At 44.2% G+C, this 24,639-nt stretch overlaps 1 protein-coding gene across 2 annotated transcripts in view; it reads left to right on the top strand.

Moving 5' to 3' along the window:
• Positions 1–9,202: 9,202 nt before the first annotated feature.
• Positions 9,203–24,639, top strand: part of TTC12 (tetratricopeptide repeat domain 12) — a 46,423-nt gene continuing 30,986 nt past the window's right edge. The window contains exons 1-6 of one of the 2 annotated variants that reach the window (XM_082661175.1): positions 9,203–9,269; positions 15,319–15,482; positions 16,043–16,064; positions 16,705–16,782; positions 17,612–17,733; positions 22,022–22,081. In XM_082661175.1, the coding sequence (XP_082517301.1) occupies positions 9,212–9,269; positions 15,319–15,482; positions 16,043–16,064; positions 16,705–16,782; positions 17,612–17,733; positions 22,022–22,081 (504 nt within the window). In that variant the 5' untranslated portion in view covers positions 9,203–9,211. The remainder of the gene's footprint in view (positions 9,270–15,318; positions 15,483–16,042; positions 16,065–16,704; positions 16,783–17,611; positions 17,734–22,021; positions 22,082–24,639) is intronic. The other variant, XM_082661174.1, reaches the window with a different exon arrangement.

Raw genomic sequence — 24,639 nt, 5'->3', positions numbered from 1 at the left:
GATGTTGCAAAACTGGCACTCTCCTACATTACCCATGGTAAGGCTGATGTGCACAAACTTGCCCAACCCCACTGAGGATCAATTTGTAAATACCAACAGCCATGAAAAGATTCAACATCTTGATTGAGAAACCCACTTCTGAGAAGCTACCCTAAGAAATTCATCCTAGCTATGTAAAAAGATGATTTAGAGATGCATGTTGCAGCAAAGTTTACATCAGCAAACGATATTAGCAGCAAGTAAAGATCTAAAATGATGGCAAGTAGATAGGCGAAGTGCAGTGCATGGATAAGTGGAAAGCACTGCAGAGATTAAATGATTGTTACTAAAACAATGCATAACATGGGACAGCCTTATGAGAGGCAAGAGCTATATCGATCCCCCCCTGAGCCTCAGTTGTCTTTTCTATTAAAAGGGGGATGATAATACCATCTCCTAAGATTGTTATATGGGCTCATGAGATGACACTTAAAGCCCCTAATAAAGGGCTTAGGACATCATGGGTGATCAGAATGTATCAGCTATTATTATGATGATGATATTGTGCTATATCAATAAAGTGAAATACATAATCATATGCAAGCATGGTTATATCGATGCCCAAAAATGCAGAAAAAAATTAAAAAGGAAATATATCAAAATGTTAATAGTGATGGTGTCAGGATAAAGAGATCATGAATGATTTTCTGTTTTTCTCTAGTTTCTGTTTCTATGGTATGCTTTTAATATGCTATTGAACTGTTAAGACAAAAAGAAGCAAAGGTGTTTGCTAGAAATACATATTCGCCTTTCATAACCATCAACATAGAGTAAGTCACTCTGGAGCCCTATATTTCTCTGCATCCTCTTGTCTCCAAAACCTTGGAGGCAAAGAAAATCGCCCTGCACAAATCGGGTGTGTCTATAATTTCTGAGTGGTGCAAATCAGCCCTAGAGGAAAGTACCCCCAAATAAATGATGAATAAATGTTAAACATTCACTACAGCCTAAATCGTTGACATCATTTAATTTCCTACCCAGAGAAGGAACCTCCCCACAGCAGGAGCGGTAGCAGCAATAGAAGGAGCCTAGCCGAGCACGTGGCAATATTAGGTGCTCAACAAACATCAAATAAATGCCTGAACAGGGGCTGACTGCTCAGGAGTTCCCCTGCTTTCTCTACCACCGCGTTTGTCCAGGCGCAGCCAGTCTTTCCACACGGTGGCAGTGCCGCTCCACACTAGGTAGAGACGGGCGGACACACTTTCCATCTGGCACTCAACTCCCCTTCCATTTTCAGGCAGAGATGTCCCACGAGACACAGAAAAGCCTCCAAAGAAGGACACTGTTGGAGTCACCCTCTCTTTCTTAACGGACTGGGAGACATGGCCCTCTGGCTACAGAAAACATGCATCCATCACCTGTGGAGGGTTGGACCAGCCTGTGAAGCACCTGGAGGACCCTGTCCCGAGGTTTACACATCCATGAGACAGAGCTAGGGCCTGAGGCTTCCGGGGTGGTCCTTGATGATACAAGTTTAAAACAGCTCTCCAGGGACTTCCCTGGGGTCCAGTGGTTAGGACTCTGTGCTTCCACTTCTGGAGGTATGGGTTCGGTCCCTGGTCAGGGAACTAAGAGCCTGCAAGCAGCATAGCACCGCCAAAAAAAACCAAAAAAACCCAGCTCTGCAGGGGAGGCTGATACCTGGGGGTGTAGTGAGATGGGATAGTATGAGCTAGGGGGCCACTCAGACCAGGTTTCACATCTTGGCTCAGCCTCTGGCAAACCACACAACCTCCCTGGCTGCATTTCTTGTCTGTGAAATGGAAATAGGAATTGTATGACTATTGAGAGATTGAAGTTCGATAATGCCTACAAAGGATTGAGTGAGATGCCCGGCACATTGCAGCTCGGCGAGTGTCAGTTACTATCGTCACTGCTGTAATTGCTGTTGTTAGTAACTGTGATGTCATTAATTGTGCATAGAAATCCCAAAGAAGACTCTTGCTCCCTATGGGCACACAGACTAAATCTGTGACTAGATCCTGAAATGATTTCTTCATCTATAATAAGGTGGGAACTGAGAGAGCAAAGAGTGTCCAAGAGGCAAGAATTTTAGCTGTTTTTCAAATAAAGGACATAAGTTTGAGGGAAAAAAATCAAATGTGATTTTTGAATTCTCTTTAGGGAGGGAAGAGACAAAGTAACCAAGTGAATTGGTTACTTGAAGCCAAAGTAACAAAGTGAATTGTAGTCCCAGCACCCATGGTGATGGGGTTGCCCAACAGACATCTTTGTGGTCTGTCTGGCTCCTGGCTCCAGGCTGACATTGTCTGCAACTTTTCTATCCAGCGGGCAAATGTACAATTCCTTTTATTCCTCATGCAGTTGTCCTCAGGAAAAAAAATTTTTTTCTTCCTTATTTCTCCTAAGTTTATAAATTATAATTGATGAGAAAAGGCAAACAGCTAGAATTATTTACACAAAAGGAGAGCAGAGTAAAAGAGAGGAGAACCAGCTTAAATGATCTCCAAGTCCAGGTTTATTATACAGTGGAAAGTGACCAAATGTTCTCCAACTTTTTACTGAGGACATAAAGAAAAAGTAAAATTTAAGTACCTCACAAGGGATTTAGGTAGGATGAAAATAGCAGGTTCTCTAGGGGGAATATATTTGAAATGTGTCACACACAGTTTAAGTCTGTTTTCCTGAATATTGGCAGACATTGACACTTAAAATATAAATCACAGTGATCATAATCTATGTATGTTCATGCACAAGGTCCCTAGATTTTGTCATTGTAGCAAGTGAAGAACAATGGTCTGAGTGGGCCTATTAGACATGAAGGGCTATGTTATGCTGTGTAACAAGCAGGTCCAAAATGTTTGCCAATCACAAGAAAAGTCTATTGCTCACTTGAGCTGCATGTCCATCAAAGGTAGATGGGCAACTATGGTCCATGTCCTTTCACTCAGGGACTCAGGCAGACACAGACTCCACCAGACACAGACTCCACCCTCTAGTTGCGGGGCAGGGGAAAGGGCTGGCTATGTATGGTGAGTCACACTCTGGCCCCTAAAGTCTTCTGCCCGTTTCATTTCTTCCCACCATGGCACTGAACAAAGCAAGTCACCTGGCCACAGGGAGGTGAGATCCTACTGTGTGCCTGAAAGGAGGAAAACTGGCATCTTCGTGGACAGTTTATCACCACCCAGCCTTACTAGGACTTCTGACTTTAAAGTGATCAATCTGTCAAGTATGAAGTTCACCCTAAGATGTATTTTGTGACTGCCGCAATGTTTGTCCTCTGGATGGACTTCTCCGGGAAGCCTGGGGTAGGGAAACTATAAGCACTCGTAATCCTTTTCCATCTAGAATAACTTAGATTTGAACCTTCCTCCATGCAGGGCAAGAGATGAACTCACTTCCACAACACATCTTTTCTTTTAGGCTCCAACTAAGTGCCAGGTGCTGGGGAAAAAAGATAAAAAAAAAATCCCTTCTCTCAAGAGATTCATAGTCTAGTTATCCTGTTGGATTTATCAGGATGGGGCTTAGAGTGAAGTGTGGGCTTGACAGACATCCATGTAGGAGGCATTAGGACGGAAGTGACTTCGAAGATGCCACAAGTGTCTGTGCCTGCTGAGTCCTGTTATTCCAGCCTGACCTTAGAGCACACACATCTGCCCCCTCTCTTGTATCCCTCCTGCTCAGGTATCTCGCCCTGAGCCTGGGCTCTTCCTGGGCTCTTCCCTTGTCTCTTCCCTGCTTCACACTCTTCCTGTGGCTTCCCTCCTTGATACCCTGTGCCCTGCCCACACCTCTGGGCTCATCTCTTACCACTCCCGCCTTGAACTTATCTATTTTCTCACACACAGCACAGTGTTTCCTGACTCCAAACTTCTGCTCAGTCTGTTGCCTGTGCCTGGAGCACTCTGCACACTCTCAGCTTCCACATTAACTGTGCCAATTCCTATTTCTAAGGGAACTTGCCTGACACCATTTCTTCCTCCTTCCTTCTTCCTTAAGCGCTAGACTGTCACTGTCCTTATCACATGGTTCTATAAGAATTTGTTTATGGATAAACAACAAGGTCCTACTGCATATCACAGAGAACTACATTCAATATCCTATGATAAACCATAATGGAAAAGAGTATATAAAAAAAAAGAATGTAGGGCTTCCCTGGTGGCGCAGTGATTGAGAGTCCGCCTGCCGATGCAGGGGACATGGGTTCATGCCCCGGTGCGGGAGGATCCCGCATGCCGCAGAGCGGCTGGGCCCGTGAGCTATGGCTGCTGAGCCTGCGCGTCCGGAGCCTGTGCTCCACAATGGGAGAGGCCACAACAGTGAGAGGCCCGCGTACGGCAAAAAAAAAAAAAAAAAAAGAATGTATATATGTATAACTGAATCACTTTGCTGTGCAACAGAAATTAACACAACATTGTAAATCAACTATACTTCAATTAAAAAAATACTGAAAAAAGAAGAATTTGTTTATGCATCTATCTTCCTCATTGGGCTGTGTGAGGACTGGGGCTGGGCCTCTGACTTATGGTATGGTATCTGGTTAAAGCAAATACTCCAACAATATTTGTTGATACTACTGTGGCAGAGAATTATGATGAGATGATCAGTGAAAGACATTCAGGCATAAAAACATCCTATATTAGGATAGTATTCTGAGTGTGGGTGTGTGTGTGGGGGGATATAAAATGGAAATATGACTGAAGAGAAAAAAATAACTTCTAACTACAAAAATAACTTCTGACATAAAACATTATTCATGTGCTTTTTAATTGTGTGATCTCAGTGTCAAATTTCTCTGGTGTTTAGAGTCCTTCGGACAAAAGTTATTTACAATTGACATGTTTATTTTAAAATATCAATATTTCTATTTTTATGCATAACATCATTTGGACTATTTGGAAGGACTTATCACCAAAAAAATTGATATCAACTTGAAAACAGTTAGTTGAATAAATGAATAGCGTCTTCCATATCAGTTAACGTTAGGTTTGGCTGGGAGTGACCGAAAACCCAACAGAGCAGTGACTCTAACAAGATAGAAGTCTTTAGATTCCCAGAACCTGATGTATTGTTGGGGTTGAACAGCTTTCCTATACAGAAATATGGAGTTAGGTAGTCCAAAATCCAGTATGCTAACTCCATGATCATTAGAACACAGGCTCCTTCTACCTGTGGCTTTCCATCCTCAATATACTGCTTCTACTTCATGGTCCAAAATGGCTGAGCCAGCTCCAGCCATTGTGTCCACATTCCAACCAACAAGAAATAAAGGTAAGAAGAAGGGAATCCTTTTTTAGGACACTTCCTAGAAGTAGCACCCACCACTTCTGCTTATATTTAATTGGACTGTCATGTGTAAGGAAATAGTCATATGTAAGGAAAGCTGGGAAATACAGTCTATTCTAGGTGACTGTGCTTTGCTAAAACTTGGAAAATCTGAAGAAGAGGAGAGTAACTATTAAAGAACAATTAATTTATTCAACATCTCCACTTGAATAACTCACAGGCATCTTGAACTGAATATAAATCTGAACTCATCACCTTTCTCCACACCTGATTCTCCTCCATCTCAGCCAACGGAGAGCCCTAGTCTGGCTCAAGCCAGAAACCTAATGTCATTGTTAATATTTCCCTGCTGTCAATTCCCTCTCCAAAATACATGGCAAATTCATCTAATCCTCTCTATTCCCGCTACCAATACATGCTGTCGACAATCTCTAACTTGTCTCCCAGTGTCCCTCTGGCCTCGTTCCAGATCATTCTCCACATTGCAGCCAGAATGATTTTCTAAAAAGAAAAATCTGAGCATGTCACTCCTCTCCTAGAACCCCTCAAAAGCTGCTTGTGGCACTTAGGAGAGAGACCCAGAACTTTTCAAAGGCCCTGTGTGACCTGGGCCTGGCTTCACCTTGTACTACTTACTTTTGCTCTCTAGGCCGCAGCCAAGCTTGGCTTCCTGTTGGTTCCTTGTCCTTGCCAGGCTCCTTCCTGACTGCCCATCCTGCCCCCTCTGCTTCCACCTCCCTCTCCAGCTGGTCCATGCCCACTCATCCCTTAAGTCTCAGTGTAAACGTCACATCCTCAGGGAATATCTCCAAGGTTTGAGACTCAGCTTTCATGGTACCCTTTGCTACTTTTGTTTTTCACCCTTTACTTCTTATAGCACTTACCACAGTGAGAATTTAAGTGATTGTTTATTGACCTTTAACCCCCTCACGTGACAAGCTCTTTCGGTGTGGATACTCGTGATGGTTAATTTTATGGATCACTGGCCCAAAGGGTGCTCAGATACTTGAATATTATTCTGGGTTTGTCTGTGTGTCTGGATGAGAGTAACATTTGAATCCATAGCCTGAGTAAAGCAGATCTCTCTCCCCACTGTGGGTGGGCCTCATCCGATCAGGTGAAGGCCTGAATAGAATGCTTTCTCTCTGCCTGACTGTAGTAGCAGGAACATTGGTCTTCTCCTGCTTTTGCACTCAGACTTGGACTGGAATTTACACCATCGTCAGCTCTCCTGGTTCTCAGGCCCTTGGACTTGGACTGGAACTCACACTATTGGCTTCTTGGGTCTCCAGCTTGCCAGCTGCAGCTGGTGCACTTCTCAGCCTCCATAATCATGTGAGCCAACTCCTTACAATAAATCAATCTCTCTCTCTCTCTCTCTCCGTGAATGTGTCCATTGTCTCATTCTGCTCTAAATGCTGTGATTCCCTGGATAATAACCATCACTTACCCCTACTGACTAGGTGCCTGGCACCCTAACTGTAAATCTTATGAGAAAGTACCATTTCTCCATTTTTTATATAAAGGACAACTCTGAAGATCAGAGAAATCACATAATTCTCCTCTCCGAAGGTCTCGCGTATACTAATAAGTAAAATCGGATTCACACCCAAGCCTGCCTCTCCCAAGTACGCTGCAGACCTTCCCTCTTCCGGGCCAGGGATATTAAGCTAATGCAAGCGACACACCCTCCAACCCCAGAAAACGAAGAAGCCAAAACCTGGCGCTGATTTAGGGATCAGCGCAGGTCACTCGGGCTTCTTTTGCTCCCCCCAGCTTCCCCGGTCCCCAGCGGGCTTCCCCGGTCCCCAGTGGGCTTCCCACGCTCCAGCTCGGCCTTGAACTTGGCTGCCCGCTCCGGAACTAGAACGCAGGGCGCGTCGGAGCACGGGGCCAAGTCAGCCCCTGGCCTTTGGCGCCGCCCCTCCTCAGCCTAGGTCGGTCACCGCCCGCCCACAACCGCCATTTCCTGTCCAGCTCTGGGCGCGTCAGGCAGGTCAGTGCAGCGGGGTGGCCCGGGGTCTGCCCTGGTGCTGGTCCGGATCTGGCCGTCAGAGCCAAGCAGAGGACGCTGGTTTGGGCCCCGGTGGATGGGACGGTATCAGCTGAGGGCCGCGGGGACCTCCACGGCGGGCACTCAGCCGATGGACGCTCTGGAGCGGTTGCCCGGGCAACGGTGCCGCCGGCCCCGCCCCTCTGCGCCGGCCGGGGAGGGGGCGTTTGGGGCGAGCGGGTCTTCTGGCTCCAGGCGGGGCGCAGGCTCCTTCCCGGTGAAGTGGATACCGTCGGACGCCTTGGGCATCACCGTGCCCTGGCCTTCTCGTCCCGTCGTGGGTTCGCTGCCCGGGCATGGCGCGCCCTGAGACCCTGGCCTGGGAGCAGAGGGCTTGGCGCCTGCCGGCGGGAGTTCTGAGCCTGCCTCTCCTAACCTTGGGCAAGTCAACTCACTTGACTAGGCCTCAGTTCCATGGTAGCCTGAATTGTTAAGAGCTGGAAAGAAACCTAGCGATCATTTAGTTAAGCCAGAGGTCCCCAGCCCTGTTTTATAGATAAGGATGTCTTGCAGTAACCACTCATTGCCAACCTGGTGCTTTAAATTAATCCCCAGATAGCCCTCTGTTTTTTAAAATTTATTTATTTATTTATTTTTGGCTGTGTTGGGTCTTCGTTTCTGTGCGAGGGCTTTCTCCAGTTGTGGCAAAAGGGGCCACTCTCCATCGCGGTGCGCGGGCCTCTTACTATCGCGGCCTCTCTTGTTGCGGAGCACAAGCTCCAGACGCGCAGGCTCAGTAATTGTGGCTCAGGGGCCCAGCTGCTCCGCGGCATGTGGGATCCTCCCAGACCCGGGCTCAAACCCGCGTCCCCTGTATTTGCAGGCAGATTCTCAACCACTGCGCCACCAGGGAAGCCCCAGCCCTCTGTATTATAGTTTCCATAGAACGAATGAGGCCTCTGAGGGTCAGAGAGGTTGTGACTTTAGCTGAGGTAGCACAGCTTATAACTGGTGGAGTCTCAGAGAGATCAAATAACTCACAGCGAGTTCCTGGCAGATTTCAAATTTCCAGTTAAAGGTGCCTTATTTGGCTACACTGTTATTAAACCTAGCTGTAAATCAGAATCACCTGGAGGGTGTTTAAAACTGTACATTCCAGGTTACTCTCTCAGGCTTACTAACTGAGGGGCTCTGGGCTAAGGCTGAAGAATCTTATGCTAAACCAGATTTTGGATGATTCTTATGGTCTGTGGGTGGACCTTTGAGAACCACGGGCTGTAGCATGAGGCCTTTCACTCAAAAACAACAGAGTGGTGATCCAGCTAAAGTACTTGGAGAGGAGAAGAGAGGCTGGCGTGCAGGGCTGTCAAGTTCGAATCCCTCCATGCAATTTGTAGCTTCTCTTCATTCCTCAGAAATAAGCCAGAGGCTTGTATTTTAAATAGTTTGGACATTTAGATGTAAATTGTCCCATTTTTGGTTACCTGTCACACAGCCAGGTCCAAAGCTTCTGGCTGGGCCAGCCTGTCATGATCAAAGTCAAGCGTTAGTGCCCTCCTCCATCTCTGGTGGCCTGTCAACTGCTCTCCACCTGGCCGCCTTCAAGCCGGGTCCCTGACTCACAGCAGCTGATGTTGGCTTTGTAGGGACATTTTGCAGAGCACTTTCCCCATTGGAGGGAGGCTGGCAGCTTTCCAGAAATATCGCCACACATAATGAGGGTCCCTTGGCCTTAACAGCAGTCAGAGTGTAATAGATCACCCTGCTTGTTATTCATGACTTTTATAAACACAAATCCATCTTGAAAATAATTACCTGGCTCTTAGTTTTAGAAGGCTAATCAGTCTGACAAATTCTGTTTAGAGTTTTATTATTATTAATTTTCATCATTTATGCTGCCTCCCTCAGGGATTCTGGTTCACAATGGCTGACTATCAAGAGGAAGACTTGCAGAAATTTCTTAAAAATGTAGATGAAATCAGTAAGTACCAGTAAATCATATACTAATTAAATTTTACTTTAGGGAGGTGGAGTGGTTAAAAAGAGATGATTACTCTAAGTTAGTTCATGGGTTGCCTGACAGATTTATGACTCTTAAGGAAAAAAACGTTCTTGAGATTAAACAGAAGGGGTATTGAGAAGCAAGTAATATTGGAGCCTGGGGGTAATATTTTTTGGCTGTTAATTGGTATCAGAGAAGCTGCTAACATTCTGATTGAATTCAGACAGCTCTTCCTTGTATTTTCTCCCCTTCTGTGTAGAATCAGGTCAAAGGGAGCTTCTATTTCCCCATCACCAATGAGCCTACTGTTCCCTTGGAGAAGATCACTCAGGAGCCCCACTGATCGGTCTGAAATCCCTCTTGTTTTAGGGGAGAGCTGTTCCTGGTTTTGAGCTGCAGAGGCAAAGTCAGAAGGCTTTCCCTCAGGGTCCATCACATTACATAGATGGCGGCTGGTTGTCATACTCCTGTCTCTCTTCCTCTAGGCAGGAAGACCCTTCCCCAACTTAGACAGGTGGGATCTCAAGGGACATACTCTGACCACACAGATCACACACAGGAGATTCCAAAGCACTCAGTCCCTGCTCAGACTTCAGGGAGCTTGTTTGAGGATAGAGACAAGAAAACCAGCAGTGAAACAAACCTTACATATCAAATAGAAATATATTGAAGTTGCTGCTTCTCACAGGCTGTATGGGTCCAAAGAATAAAATGGTTTTAAAAATAGTTCAGGCAACTTCATAGATGGTACATCCTTAGGGTGTTCTTTGGGTTTGTCATGGGCTTCTTCTCCTTGGCCCATCCCCCAAATGTTGTTCTGGCCTGGCCCACTGCTCGCCTTTCTCTTCAGGTGATCAAGCCCAAGCACGTGCTTTTAGCTACCACCCTTGTGATGACCCCACATCTCAATTGCTACCAGCCACTTTTTTTTTTTTTTTTTTTGCGGTACGTGGGCCTCCCACTGCTGTGGCCTCTCCCGCTGCGGAGGACAGGCTCCGGACGCGCAGGCTCAGCGGCCATGGCTCACGGGCCCAGCCGCTCCACGGCATGTGGGATCCTCCCGGACCGGGGCACAAACCCGTGTCCCCTGAATCGGCAGGCAGACTCCCAACCACTGCGCCACCAGGGAAGCCCACCAGCCACTTTTTTTGAGCCTCAGCCTGTATGCCAACTGTCACACCCATTGTATCCCTCAAGCACCATGAACTTAATAAGTCCGAAGGTTAGTTGATCATCTCTTTCTCTGTCCCCTCCCAGTGCCAAATAAAACCTTCTTCTCCTACTCTCCCATTCGTTCTAGTCTCACTTGGTGGCACTGCTGTCCCCAGATTTACAAGTCACATTGGCCTCCTCTCACCTCTCAGCCCTTAATTTAATCAGCCCTCAGGTTTGCCTTCTCCCTCCAGCTCCCACCTCTCCAACCTCCCTTTGTTCTGGTTCTCTTATCCAGACGATTTCAACAACCCCCTGATTGTTTTTCCCGGCCTTCAGGCTTACACTCCCCACAGGGTAATGTATCTAAAATGCAAATCTGACCCAGCCACTTCTCTGCTTGCATTCTCCCCACAGTCCCAATAAATTTCATGCTCTCATCAGGACCTAAGTCCTCCCGTGACCTAGGCCTGACCTCTCACCTCCCCCTACCTCGCACTTGAGCTACAGACTGCTTCCGGTTCCCCACACACCCCCTGACCCTTCATCCTCTGCCTGCTGCCTTTGTCCTCCCCTCTGCCTCCCGGTCTTTCTTTACCTGGCTACCATTCATTTGTACCCCAAGTTCATTTCCATATCATTTATATCAGTGCCGTCTGATAGAGCATTCTGTGATGATAGAAATGTTCTATAATCTGCACTGTCCACTGTGGTAACCAGTGACCACAAGTGGCTATCGAGGGTTTGAAATGTGGCTAGTGCTACTAAAGCAGTGAATTTCTCTATTTCGTTTATAAGTAATTTAAATTTATATAGCCACATGTGTATAGATTCTATACATTCATTTCTTGGGCTCTTGCTGTGTACTGAGCACTGCTAGACCCTGGAGAGTACAGTAACAATGAATAAGAATTACTTTCCTTCATGGTACCTACAGTCTGGTGGGGAAAACAGGTATTAAACAAGTAATTTCAAGGGTGATGTATGCTACAAAGAGAGATTAGTAAAATGCAAGAGACTCTAACTCAGATTAGGGAGTTGTCTGATGGGCTGCTGTAACAAAATATCACAGACTGGGGGGCTTAGGCAACAGAAATTAATTTTTGTCACAGTTCTGGAGATCAGAAGTCCAAGATCAAGGTATTAGGTTTAGTTTCTCCTGAGCCCTCTCTCCCTGGCTTGCAGACAACCCCCTTCTTACTGTGTCCTCACATGATCTTTTTTCTGTGTGTGCACATCCCTGGTGTTTCTTCCTCCTCTTATATGGACATCAATCCAATTGGTTTAGGGCCCCACCCTTATGACCTCATTTATCCTTCATGACCTCTTTAAAAGCCCTGTCTCCAAATACAGTCACACTGAGGGGATTAGGGCTCCAACATATGAATTGGGGCAGAGGGGCACAATTCAGCCCACAAATAAAGGCTTCCCTAAAGGATGAGATTTAAGCACAAATCTGAAGTCTGAGTAGGAGTTGGCCACTGGGGAGAGGGTAGGGGAGTATTCTAAATGGGGAGAAAGTACGTAGGAAAGATGGAAGTTAAGAGCAAGTGTGGTACTTTTGAGAAACGGAAAGATTAAAAAGCTCAGTATAGCTGGAGAGAATAGATCAAGGAGAGAAGGGTCCCATCTGAGTCCAGAAAGGCCAGATCAGGAAAGACCTTGGAAGCCACAGTAAGGAATTCGTGTTTATCCTGAGAGCAATGGGAATCCTTTGGAGGGTTTACTCAGAGCAGAAACATGGTCAAATTTACACCTTAGAAAAGTCACTCTGGCAGTGGTACACTGGAGGGGAGAAGCAAACAGGTGCTGAGAGCCAGCTAGGAGGCTGTTACAGTGCTCCCGGGAGAAGAGACTGTGGCTGGAATGGACACAAGTAGACAGATTGGAGACATAATTCAGAACTTACTTGACAGGCTTTAGTGTTGATGGCTGTGAAGGTGGAGGGAGAACAAAGGCTTAAGGATGAGCCTGAGAGTCTTGATTGAATGACAAGTGGATGGTTGGACCATCTGCTGAGATAGGGGCATTTGAAGGAGGAACAGTCTGGGGAGAAAGAGGATAGGCAGATGAGTAAGGCATCCCAGTGAAGATGTTCAGAAGTCAGTTGGCTTTGTGAGTCTGAGCCTAAGCGAGAGAGAGTGGCTGGGGAGGTCAACTTAGGAGGCACTGGCATCTGCATGGTATTTGGAGCCGTAGGAGGGAACAGGAATTCCTGGGAAAGGTGTAGAAAAAGAGAAGAGGGCTCGGGCAGAGAGCCTACAGAGAAAAATTCAAAAAAATCTACAAATAAATTATTAAAGTAAAGAAGGAAATCGAGCAAGGTTTTTGGATACGAGATTAATGTATAAAATTCAGTTGCATTCTTATATACTTCCTATATACCAGCAGCCCTTCATTTACAATACCAAAACAAACCCCTCAAAATATATGCAAGACCTTTATGGGGAAGGTTATAAAATTTAATTGAAAGAGCTCCCAGGGGTCAAAACTAGAACAATTTGAGCAAGAAAGCAAACAGTATTGCATTATAGCCCAAAGTATAAAATAAATATCCATGAGTCTATATGGATATAAATAAACGATGAATAGATAAATAAGTAAATAAATATGTAAGGCAAATCTCCCATACAGAAGAATTTCAAACAATTTATGTAGATATTCCTGCCTCTCGAAGGCAGAGCATAACTCTCCACCCCTGAAAGTGAGATACATTTACTGACTTGCTTCCAAAGAGTACAGCACAGGAAAAGAGGAGAAAAGGTAACTTTAAGATAGAAAAAGCTGATAGACTCTTCCTTAGGTGGTCAAAGTTAACAGCATGATAAATCATACTGATAACGTGTACCCTTAATATGTGCTATGGTCTTCCTCCCCAAATCTTGAGAACCTCAGTCTGACTGTGACAGTAACATCAGGTAAACCCAAACTGAAAACTATTCTACCAAAAATACCTGACCAGTAATTCTCAAAACTGTCAAGGAAAACAAGGAAGGTCTGAGAAATTGTCATGGCTCAGAGAATTATAAGGAGACATGACTAAATGTAATGTGATATCCTAGATGGTATCCTGGAATGGAAAAAGGATATTACAGAGAGATTAATGAAATTAGAATAAAGTTCAGAGTTTAGTGAATAAAAATTTTAATTAAAAGACATAAAATATCTAAATAAGTGGAGGCATATTTTATCATGGATGGGAAGACACGTTTGGTAAGGAAATCTGTTCTTCTCAAATTATTCTCTACATTCAACACAATTTAGATCAAAATCCCAAAAATGTTTTGTTTAGAGTTCAACAAGCTGATTCCAGAGTTCACACAGAAGAGCAAAGGGCCAAGAATTAATCCAGAAAATTTTGCAGGAAAATAAGAAGGTGGGATCTCCCTATCCGATGTTCAAGACTCATTATAAAGCTGTAGTAATTACGCACGGAAGGTTTGGTGCTGAAAAAGATGTCATCCAGTAGAATGGGATAAAGAGCCTACAGCAGGTTCACACATGTAACAGGGATGGCACAACACATCGGTGGCAAGGCAGGGACTCTTCAACAAATGGTGCTCGTGCCCTATGCGAAGTCAGCTCCAGGGGACTTCGCTGGTGGTCCAGTGGTTACGACTCTGCACTTCCACTGCAGGGGGCACGGTTGCAATCCCTGGTCTGGGAATTAAGATCCCCCGTGCCAGGCGGTGTGGCAAAAAAAAAAAAGTCAGCTCCAGGTGGATTAAATACCCTAATGAGAAAAACAGAACGTTAAAACATACAGAAGACATATAAGAGTATATTTGTAAACCTAATATACACAAAAGGCATAAAGCATAACGGGAAATATTGGTACATTTAACACATAGAAAATTTCTTCAACAAAAGCTTCCATAAAAACAGATAAAAAGACAAACCATACACAAGGAGATGTTCACAAATACATATCAGTCCAGAATATATAAAGAAATCATAATAAGAAAAAGACAAACAACCCAATAGAAAATTGGCCAAGGATAGGAGCAGGCAGTTGACATATAAGGAAATCCAAATGGCTTACAAACCAATGAAAAGATGGTGATCCCAGTCATGTTCAGGAAAATGCAAATGAAAACATTGAGGAGATAAATGCATTATAGTGGCAACAACTTAAAAGTTTGACAAGCGTTAACTAGGATGTGGAGGCATGGGAACTCTTGTCACAGCTTATAGGAATAAACCTTGATACAGCTGTAACCTGAGAAATATGTCACATGTGTGCATGGGGAAATATGTACACAGATATTCGATTCGTCATTTATTCACTAGCAAAAAATTTAAAAACACCTGGATGCCCATCAATAAGAGAATGGATTTCCTATGGTATATACAGTGATTAAAATAAACCAACTGCAACCATTAGTATCAAGAACAAATCTCTAAAGCATGTTAGGAGAAAAAACTAGGTTGCAAAAGAATGCACATTTTGTAAAAACCATTTATTTAAGATGTTTAAATACACACATATACACAAATTCTCTAGTAGGTGAATAGGTTCTGGGGATCTAGTATACAGCATGGTGACTATTGTTAACAGTACTGTACTATACACTTTAAAGTTGCTGAGAGAGTAGATCTCAAATGTGCTCACCACACACACAAAAAATGAAATTATATGAGGATATGGGTGTGTTAACTAACCTTGGTGTGGGAATCATTTCTCAGTGTATACGTGTATCAAATCACCATGTTGTACACCTTAAACTTACACAATGTCATGTGCCAATTGTATCTCGGTAAAGCTGGAAAAATAAAAGTCCTTCCCCATGAAATTTTCTACACCACCTTTTAAGTGAATGGAGTCTTTCTTTTTGAAGACCTTGCTTGAATGATTCACCTCTGATTTCTCCTCTAGCCAATTTAATTCAGGAGATGAATTCTGATGACCCAGTCGTACAAGAGAAAGCTGTTCTCGAGACAGAAAAGAGACTGAAGTTTACAGAGGAAGACCAAGAGGAGGACGAGTGCAGGACCACCGTGAACAAGACCATGATCAGTCCTCCACAAGCTCCCACAAAGGTGCCCTTTCCCTATGGTGGAGTTATCTAAGTAGACAGAGTGAGAAGGTCTGCATAAAGCAGAGGAAGTAGTGGTTTAATCTCAACTGCCTGGTGAGGCTGAAATAGCCTTTTGATTTTTAGATTCACTTAGATTTATTTTCCACAAGGAAGTATAAACTCTGATTTCTTGATCTTTCTGGGTCATCCTTAAACAACCCTTTGGGTTTGTTTTAATGAAAATTTGGCCTCTCTACCCACTGAGCTTGTGACCATTTTTAAGCCGCTAAGGTAATATATTCTACTAACTCATATTTCCAGCTCATACAGCCACAGCGGCGGTCCCATGACCTGCTCGCCCTTGTTTCTGCAGATGTAGCCCCATAACAATTGTGCCCATAACTAGGTCTCCTGATTTACAGCAAGCCCCCTGAATTTTGAGCCTTTCAGTATCGATGGTTAAAGGAAATGACCCTACTCCCCACTTGTAATTGATCTGCCTTCTTGCTTCATAGATGTATAAATGAGGGAGTGGTTTTTGAAATTTGTGTCTTTGTTTTTATGATAACCTGTGCCCTGCAGAATACAGATGAAATAAACACAGGTAAGTACTGCATCTCTCTTTCCAATGTGTATTATTCCTTTAGGATCAGTGTTTATTGATTGTAGCTTCCACACCCTTAAATTATAGCCTCTGGGCTTACAAACAACCCATGAACAAAAACCTACTGATCATTCAACTCTGTTACTAGTAGTCAGAGGGGACAGTACTCAGAGGGTTTTTCCTACGTTCTCCTGGCCAGTCTTTTGTAAACTGAATTCAGTTATTCTGTTTCATCCAATTTACTCTTAGCTGCTTAAAGGGATCCAGAGAGTTTCTCAGTTGCTCAGCTCAGAAGCTCATTATGCTAAGTGGAACAAAAAAGTCTGTCTTCAAAGAAAAACTCTTTTAAAAGAGGCATAATTCAAATTTGAAGCACAGACATAGTCACCGTGTATAATAATACATCACACAGATTACCATTTACTGTCAAATTAAGAAAATGTCATTTTAGTTGTCTCCAAATCTGTGTGTGTGTGTGTGTGTGTGTGTGTGTGTGCGCGCGCGTACATGTGCCTACATGTGAATGCATGAAAAGTGTGGCTCTAAAACTCTAAAGTAGCTTTTTTCTGAATTTGAGCTAAAGAACTGATTATAGTGTTTGGATTTTTCTTTTTAATATTTGAAATTACGCTGTTGTCAGAGGGCTTCTTGGCATCTGTGGAGAAGGATGCAAAAGAACGTGCCAAAAGAAGAAGGGAAAACAAAGTCTTAGCAGATGGTAATTGTCAGTCTTTTCACTTTTCAATAGCCAGGGTGATTTGTGCTAGAAAGAGCAAGGAAGTCTCTATGCTAAAGTCTGAGGACATCAAGATTCCCAGTGGGTGGGTCCATGATGGGCCTGAGGCAGTGGGACGTGGCCAGGCAGAAACTAGTCTGTTTCCTGTTCCCACAGGAGCAAGCAGGGAGTCAGACACAGCCCTGAGTCAGCCTCCACAGTCAGACCTTTCTAAAGCACATGGATGGATGTAGCAGCACTAAGTGATGCTTGGAACGTAGGGAGGGATGGGAGTGAGGTACTACTGTCCAGCCTGAGGCACAGATGAAGGAATGAAAAAGAAAAATGAAACAAGCAAACAAAGCTGGGAGAAGGGAGAGGGGAAATAAAGGAAAAGAAAGAACTGGGGTTGTGTGTGTGGTGAGGAAGATACGCATGGCAGAGGAATGCTTTCAGCACTTATTTTATACCACTCAGTGGTGTGTGTGCTGCAGATCTGAACGATTCCGTATTTGCTAGAAAATTCGTTGTTTGAATCTCTTTATGAGACGTTTGAATGTGCAGACTTGCCCTTTGTGGCAAGTCTGGGGTGTTCTGAGCCTTGAGGCAGAGACCTTTACTTGTTCTGAGAAGCTGCTTAGAAGACTTCGGTTAGATTGAGAGAACAGAAACCGACCTGGAATTACCTGCAGAGCGAAGTAAGTGACAGGCCCCCTTTGGATGCATGGAAGCTCTGACCTTCGAAGTAGAGTTGGAAAATCAGGACAGTGAAGTCTGAAAGAATTTTCCAGTGTGTGGGGAGAGCTCACCTGTGTAACTTCTATTCTCACAGCCCTAAAAGAAAAGGGGAATGAAGCATTTGTCAAAGGTGATTATGAAACAGCCATCCTGTGCTACAGTGAGGGTTTGGAGAAGCTGAAGGACATGAAAGTACTGTACACCAACCGAGCCCAGGTGAGTGATCCAAGGATGTGTCCACGGGCTTTCCTCAGGGAACAGTAGCCACTAACCTTGTGAAAGCAGAGAAAGATGAGCCCAGACGGCGCCAGCGTTGTGCTCGTAACCGTGTAACGGCTGGCTCTGGCCGGGTTGGGGGTGGGGCTGATTTGTGTGGAGTATTTGCCAATTTCCATGGTGTAGATACTTACGCTGTGGTTCAATCTCAAGCTACCAGCTTGGAATCATTGAAGGAGAGCTTGGGAACAGCTACACATAATCAGTTCTCTCCATAGTAGAAGTCAGCTCCAGCACATCACTGATGGTACCCAGGCACTTTTCCTCGTGTATAGACAAGAAATCTAATGGAATGAGACAGTCTATGAGACCTTGGAATTCTGCCACCACTGAAGTTGTTCAGCTTCTTTTTTTGATGCCAGTCTACGCTCCTAAGGGTTACTCTCCTGTTAATTTCTTACCCATCGTTTCAATCCCTCCTTGATTAAGCTTCTGTGACTGGGGTATACTGGAGAGCTAATGGGCCTAGAGCCAATTTCTCAGAAATTTTGAGTTTCTGAAGTCCCTCATACCTCCGTTTTATATCACAGACGAGCTCAGATTCCTGGAACACCAGGTAAAAACCATCACCCAGATGTTTATTATCTACTACTTAATGAAGGGCAAAATTAATAGTTCTCAGTTGAAACAAAAATGTCACCTGTGACCTTATCTTTGAAAACTACTTGAGTTTGTGTATGGAAGAGCTCTCTGCTGCTCAGGCCTGAAAAATTGGCAGATTCGTGGACATGATTATCCAATGATCAGGATATGTCAGCAGGACCTGGGTGAGATGAACTTGACACCATGTCATTTACAAGAGGGAGAGATTCATCAGCTCCAATTTCTATAACTCAAGATTAAGAAGATCCTGCTGTGGTATGTTGAGGAAGAGTGCAAGAAACAGGACGTTAGCAGTCCAGAAAGTCTGGGCAGTGACAGTGATTTAATGATAAATAAATCCAAGCACAACATAAGCTCATTAGTTCAGCAGTTTGGATAAATCGGACTCGAGTTGAGGTGTCATTTACCTAGCCCCATTTGTGGAGAAAAATTGTAATAAAGAAGAGAATCAGTAAATAAAATGGCCAGAGGTTGATTTTGCCATGTACTTCTTATCCCCCTAACAAGATTATAAACTTTTTGAAGGTAAAAACTGCCATGTACTTTTCCCCCTAATGCTTTACTTATAAGAGATGTTCAATAAATCCTTGTTAAGTTACATAACACTGGGTGGAGGCATAATAAGTCCATTTAAGGGAATGGAGTTTCTGTTGACACATCAAAAGGAACATTTAAATGCAAACAATTAATAGAATAATCACAGTTCCTTTTTATTTATCACCAAATTTGGTCTCCAGAACATTTACCTACTGATGCTTATTCAGTCTTGTTACTCTGAAGTTATTTGAAAGCTGTAAAATTGAATTGCCTTTAAAATGTTATATAATTCAGACTTATACTAATTCAGATGGTCTATACCCTGATTCATCTAAATTAGTTACATTTTTACTGTACTCAAGTTTAAGCAGCACTTCGATTAGTTCTGGAGAATCACATTAAGAATGACTGTGGATAAAAATAAGTAAATGCAATGAAAAGCTTTGGGAAGGCAATTCCTCCCACTTTTCCCAAAGAGAAAGCTTATTCAGAGACAAATAAATGCAAACTGTGCTGCCTGGTGTTAAGAATCATTTGAACCGTTGACTATTTTTAAAATGCCTCCCTGTTTGCACGCAGTGTTAGAAAACACTTAATAAGGACCCTGTGAACTGAGAGTTGCTGCTTGCTGGAGAGAAAACCTACCCTTTCATCGCCGTGTTTTTCTCCTGGAGCTAATGTTATGATCAATAAATTGCTGGTGTAATTTAGATAAATCAAGAGTTTAACTGCCATTTGGAAAAGTCATTCTTTTTAAAATGTGGAAAAACAAAAGAGAACAGGGAATTTATAGGGTGTTGGGTCTAAGCTTTAAAAAAAGAAAAAGAAAGAAAAGTGAAAGGCTCTGTAGAAAAATTGTTGAAGCCCATATAGAATGTTTCAGAGTCTGTATCCTGAATAACAGTGTCGTGAAATTATGACTACGGTTGTCTAGAAGGATGTTCGTTTCTTCCTCACATCCTCTGACTTTCTAATGAAACCCCACACCCAGAGGAAAGGGTGGTGCTTTATAGAACAGAGGGCTCAAAGAGGCGTTGCCTTCAATTAGTACTGAAGCCCTGTTAATGAAAGCACTGCAGAGCAGCTTCCTATGTATTGGTGCGAAGAGCTGCCCGGCAGAAATCCCACTAGCTGGCTATTGCCTGCTCTCTCCTCACTTTGGTTGAATGCTTAGATTTCTCATGAATTATAACACTAACCTCATATTTGGCCTGTCCATGTAAATATCTCATCAGATTTATTGTTCAGAGTGTCACAGTGCCCTGGTACAGTTTTGATCATGGGCAAACCTCCATGGGGTATTGGGTCTATTGTTGGTGACCGATGGGACCCTGGTGCCTGGTTTTCCTTTCTTCCAACAGGGTGATCATTGCTGCTTCTTAGGGAACTTTCCAAAAGAAGAGCCCTTAAAGTCTACTTTGTGCAACTTGATAAGAATTTATTAAGCACCTTTCATGTCCAGTAATTAAATACAGAGGATATAGTAGCTATGGTGCTTGCTGTTAAATGACTTCATTTGTTTATAGATCACACCTCTTTGAAACTATAAATGAACTAGATTCTTAATTCGGTTTAGTTTGAGTGGATCACAGAATTCTGAGTTAATTCTTGATTTTCAAGATTTTCCCCAATTCTAGGAGATCCCGGAAGAAAGCCCCAAGGCATTTGAGACCGAGGGCTCCTGGGGGTGGTCTGACTCTTAAATGTCAGCTCATTTCCTATTTCTCTTCCTGCTTGCTGCACTCATGAGGAAAGAAGGGGAACTTTTTCTTAAGCGTATTTCCATAACAGCTTTATTGAGATACAATTGATATAACCTACAATCCCCCATTGAAAATGTACAATTCAGTGGTTTTTGGTGTATGCAACCAAATAGGCTGTGTGCAACCCTCGCCCACAGCCAATTTTAGAACAGTTTCATCATCCCCCAGAGAAGCCCGTACCCTTTAAGCAGTCGCTCCCCAGTCCTCCCCCCTCCCCCACCCCAGCCCTAGGCCACCACTAATCTACTTTCTGTCTCTATACATCTGCCTATTCAGGACTTTTCATATAAATGACATCATACAATGTTTATCCTTCCACTTAACAGTGTTTCCGGGGTCCCTCCATGTTGTAGATGCGTCAGCACTTCATTCCTGTTTATTGCCAAATAATATTTCATTGCCTAGATCTACCACATTTTGGCTATCCATTCAAAAATGGATGGACATTTGAGTCATTTCTGCTTTTTGGCTCTTATAAATAATTCTGCTATGAACACTGGTGTGCAGCGTTTTGCGTGGACATATGTTTATAGTCCTCTTGGCTATCTACCCAGGAGTGAAATTGCTGGATCCTATGGTACCGCTGTGTTTTACCTTTCCAGGAAATGTCAGACTGTCTTTCCAAATTGCTGCACCATTTCACATTCCCACCAGCAGTGTATGAGTGTTCTGATTTCCTGCATTCTCACCAACACTTGTTATTACCTGTCTCTTTGATTCCCTTCCTCATCTGGCTTCCTTCTGGAACATTCACAGCAGGGTAGCCTCCAGAAGCTAGCTCTTCCTTTGTAGGGGTGGTCAGTGCGCTGGGTACTGTCTGTTTGCCCCTCCAGATCCTCCTCTGCCCTGCTCTGTGCCCTGGGGGATTGACCTCTGTGGACTGCCCTCTTGGCTTCCCAACTTTCTAACTGCCATTTGGGTTCAGCCAACGAGCTGAGAAGGAAGGAGGAAAGTGAACTGCGGCTTTACTCTCCCAGCTTCTGCTCTACCAACTCAGCTCCTGTTGAGCGGCACTCTTCACAAAGCGACCCTCTCCCGTTTTGTTCATTGCTCCTCCCTCTGCCTCTTCAGGTCTGGCAGTGGTGATGGCTATCCATTGCTGGTCTCCCTCCACCCTGCCCTCACCCTGTGAATAGTCCCTTTATTAAACTCTCCCCGGTTACCCCTTGTGAGTGGCATCCGTTTCCTGCTGGGACCCTGACTGGTACAGGTAGGGACGAGTAACTTCTCATCACCACTCTCCTGCCCGACTACTCTTTCTGTGTTAACGGAAGACTGCCGGCTACAGAGCTGTGTATGAATAGCAGCTGTTTGTGTCCTTACAGGCTTATATCAAACTTGGGGACTACCAGAAGGCACTGGTGGATTGTGACTGGGCTCTAAAGGTAAGAAGATTGTTTCCTCTTCCACATGATGGAGCTGGGCTTGCTGGGGCCAGATGTCTCAGTCCTGAAGTGAACAGAGGGGAGCTGCCAGTGTATTATGGCAGGACAGGGTGTAGGCTCTGCAGTCAGAGCCTCAGTTTCCTCATCTGTAAAATGGGAACGAATAGAATTGTCGTGAGGGCTACGATAACGCACTCGGTGCCTTGCCCGTGGGAAGTACTCTGGAGAAGCTGCTGTTAATATTGGTTTTCAGGGTTTTATCACAATGGCTCACCCTTCACTGTTGTGTTATCAGGTGCTTTGCTCCACGTGGTAGTGGAGACGCCTCCTTCTCTTTCCAGAGCTGACCTCGGGGGCTTCTTTCCACAGTGTTGCCATTCTTCCTCATCAGTTCGGGCTTTTCCTCTCCGGTTCTGATAATTTGGAAATGTATCATAGCACCCCTTCTTCGTAGAGGAATAATCAAAAGAAAGAGTTCCTGTCGTTCAGCTTGGACACTAGTCAGGCCTCAGGCTGATAGCCTAATACTGTGCATGTATTTCCTCTGAAACCTGACAGAATAGATAATCAAAGGTGGAGAGAAGGAAGGACTGTTGGTAGAAATATTAGAAGGGTTTTAAAAGAGAAATGTCATGATCACTTCATAGGAACATTATTTCAGATGACTAAATATTTAAATAACCCTTAATCCACATTCCCCCAAGTTACTCTGTCACAGGGGCTTAACTAAATAACCAAAAACAGTGCTTCTCAGCCTTCCTTGCTGAAGTGCTAACAGAATAAACATGAGCCCCTGGAGGGTCTAGAAGCAGAGAGCATGAAATTTCTTTTTAGACACATGTTTTATCTTAAAAATCCTTGCAAATTTTGCATTGCATGCCATAAGATGTTATCTATTTGTCTTAATATAGCCATGTTATTTTAAATAATTTATAATCAAGTAAAGTTGAAGTGCCGGGAGAACGTGCCAGGTTTATCCTATGCCATAGCTTCCCCTGGTCCAGCACTGCCTACCCCAGCTTAGTGAGCGTGGCCCCCAGACAAGAGCACATCGCAACAGCAGCACATTGGCCACACCTGCTTCCTTACTTTTTATTGAAAGGGTATGCAAGAAAACAGGGGAATTCGAAGCTCACCTTTACTAACAACGGTTTATAAAACACGAGCATCCCACCAAAATGGATATCTGGAGTGCCTGATTTCTTTACCCCCTAGAAGATACGGTGTGGGGGACACCTTGTCCCATTGCATCGTGACAGTCTTTAAGTGATGAGAACTGCCCCAGACTGGCGCCATTAGGTTCTCCACAGCTCCAGTGGAGATCCATTAGCCTGCTTTGTCACCTTATATGATCATGACTTTTTTCTACTATCATCTGTAAGAGAAGAAAGAGGCAAGGGCGTTTTTCTCTGGTGTTTCAGCAATAACAGCAAAAGCTGCCGTTCGCTGCACGCTGGCCGTGAGCTGTCTCATTGGAGCCTCACAGCCTTCTTTTCTGTTCTGGTCAATTCCACAGTTATGCTCATCTTTCTGACAAGGAAACGGAGCCTCAGAGATTAACTATGTAAACTGTGTGGGATCACATAGCTAACGTTGGCCTAACTGTAGGCTGATGCCCTGAATTGTTGACTATAAACAGCTTCTCCACAGAATCCAGGAAACCCCATCATCCCTGGGTGTGGCTTTCATTCCTTCTGTGGCAGAAACAAGGTCTCCTTGTGGGGCTTCCAGGAGCATCTTTTCTGATCTGAAAAGGACCAAAGAGGTAGTCACAGCCTCGTGCTGATTCAGGACGACGCACTGGCCCATTCCCAAATGTTCACTGAAACACGATGTTATTAACGGTGAAACTGAGGCAAAGCAGGCCCAGCACAGCTGACATTAAAAAGTGCTGACACTCAGCAGCCAGCCTTGTTAAATGCCCAGCAAGGCTCCCGTTGAAGACGATCGGGTAAACACTTGGAGGGATGGGAAAAAAATGTATAAGGAATTCTAAAAACTGACAATCATTGGCTCTACGTGGAAGCTGTGAATTAAAAGAAAAAGTTTCACTCCTTTTAAACATTAGCAGTGAATGTCAGCGGCACTCCATTATTCGTAGTATTAGTACTTTCATGCCGGTTTAATATTTTTGACACTTGTGAATTGGCAGAGACAAGCCCATGTGATGACATTTCAAGACTGATCTTCCTAGTCAGGGAAGATAAGGCAGCGAAGCTGGTTTTAATTAGGATAAGAATCATTTCTTTCTTGGCAGAACTCTTCCTGCACAATAAACTGCACCTTCCTCTGAAGGCAGGATTCCTTTTGAGGGGACCTGGGGTTCAACTGAGAGAATCCTGGTGAGGGTTGGTACCTCATCGAAGGAGAAAGGGCCTATTAGTGAGAAAATCCATTAGTGGCCCTTTGTGTTAGTGTCTGAGTAAATGTGGTCACGATGCACCCCTCGCGATGGCACAGTGGGACGTGGACGCGATCTGGGGCTCCTTTTCCCCTGTTGGAACCCTGCCGCCCTGCCGGTGAAGGTGCTGTGAAGAGGTGGCTTCTGCGAGCTGCGG

This window comes from Grampus griseus (assembly GCF_964374135.1).
Source record: "Grampus griseus genome assembly, chromosome: 8".
Lineage (NCBI taxonomy): Eukaryota > Metazoa > Chordata > Mammalia > Artiodactyla > Delphinidae > Grampus > Grampus griseus.
This window is presented reverse-complemented; position numbering and strand designations above follow the sequence as displayed.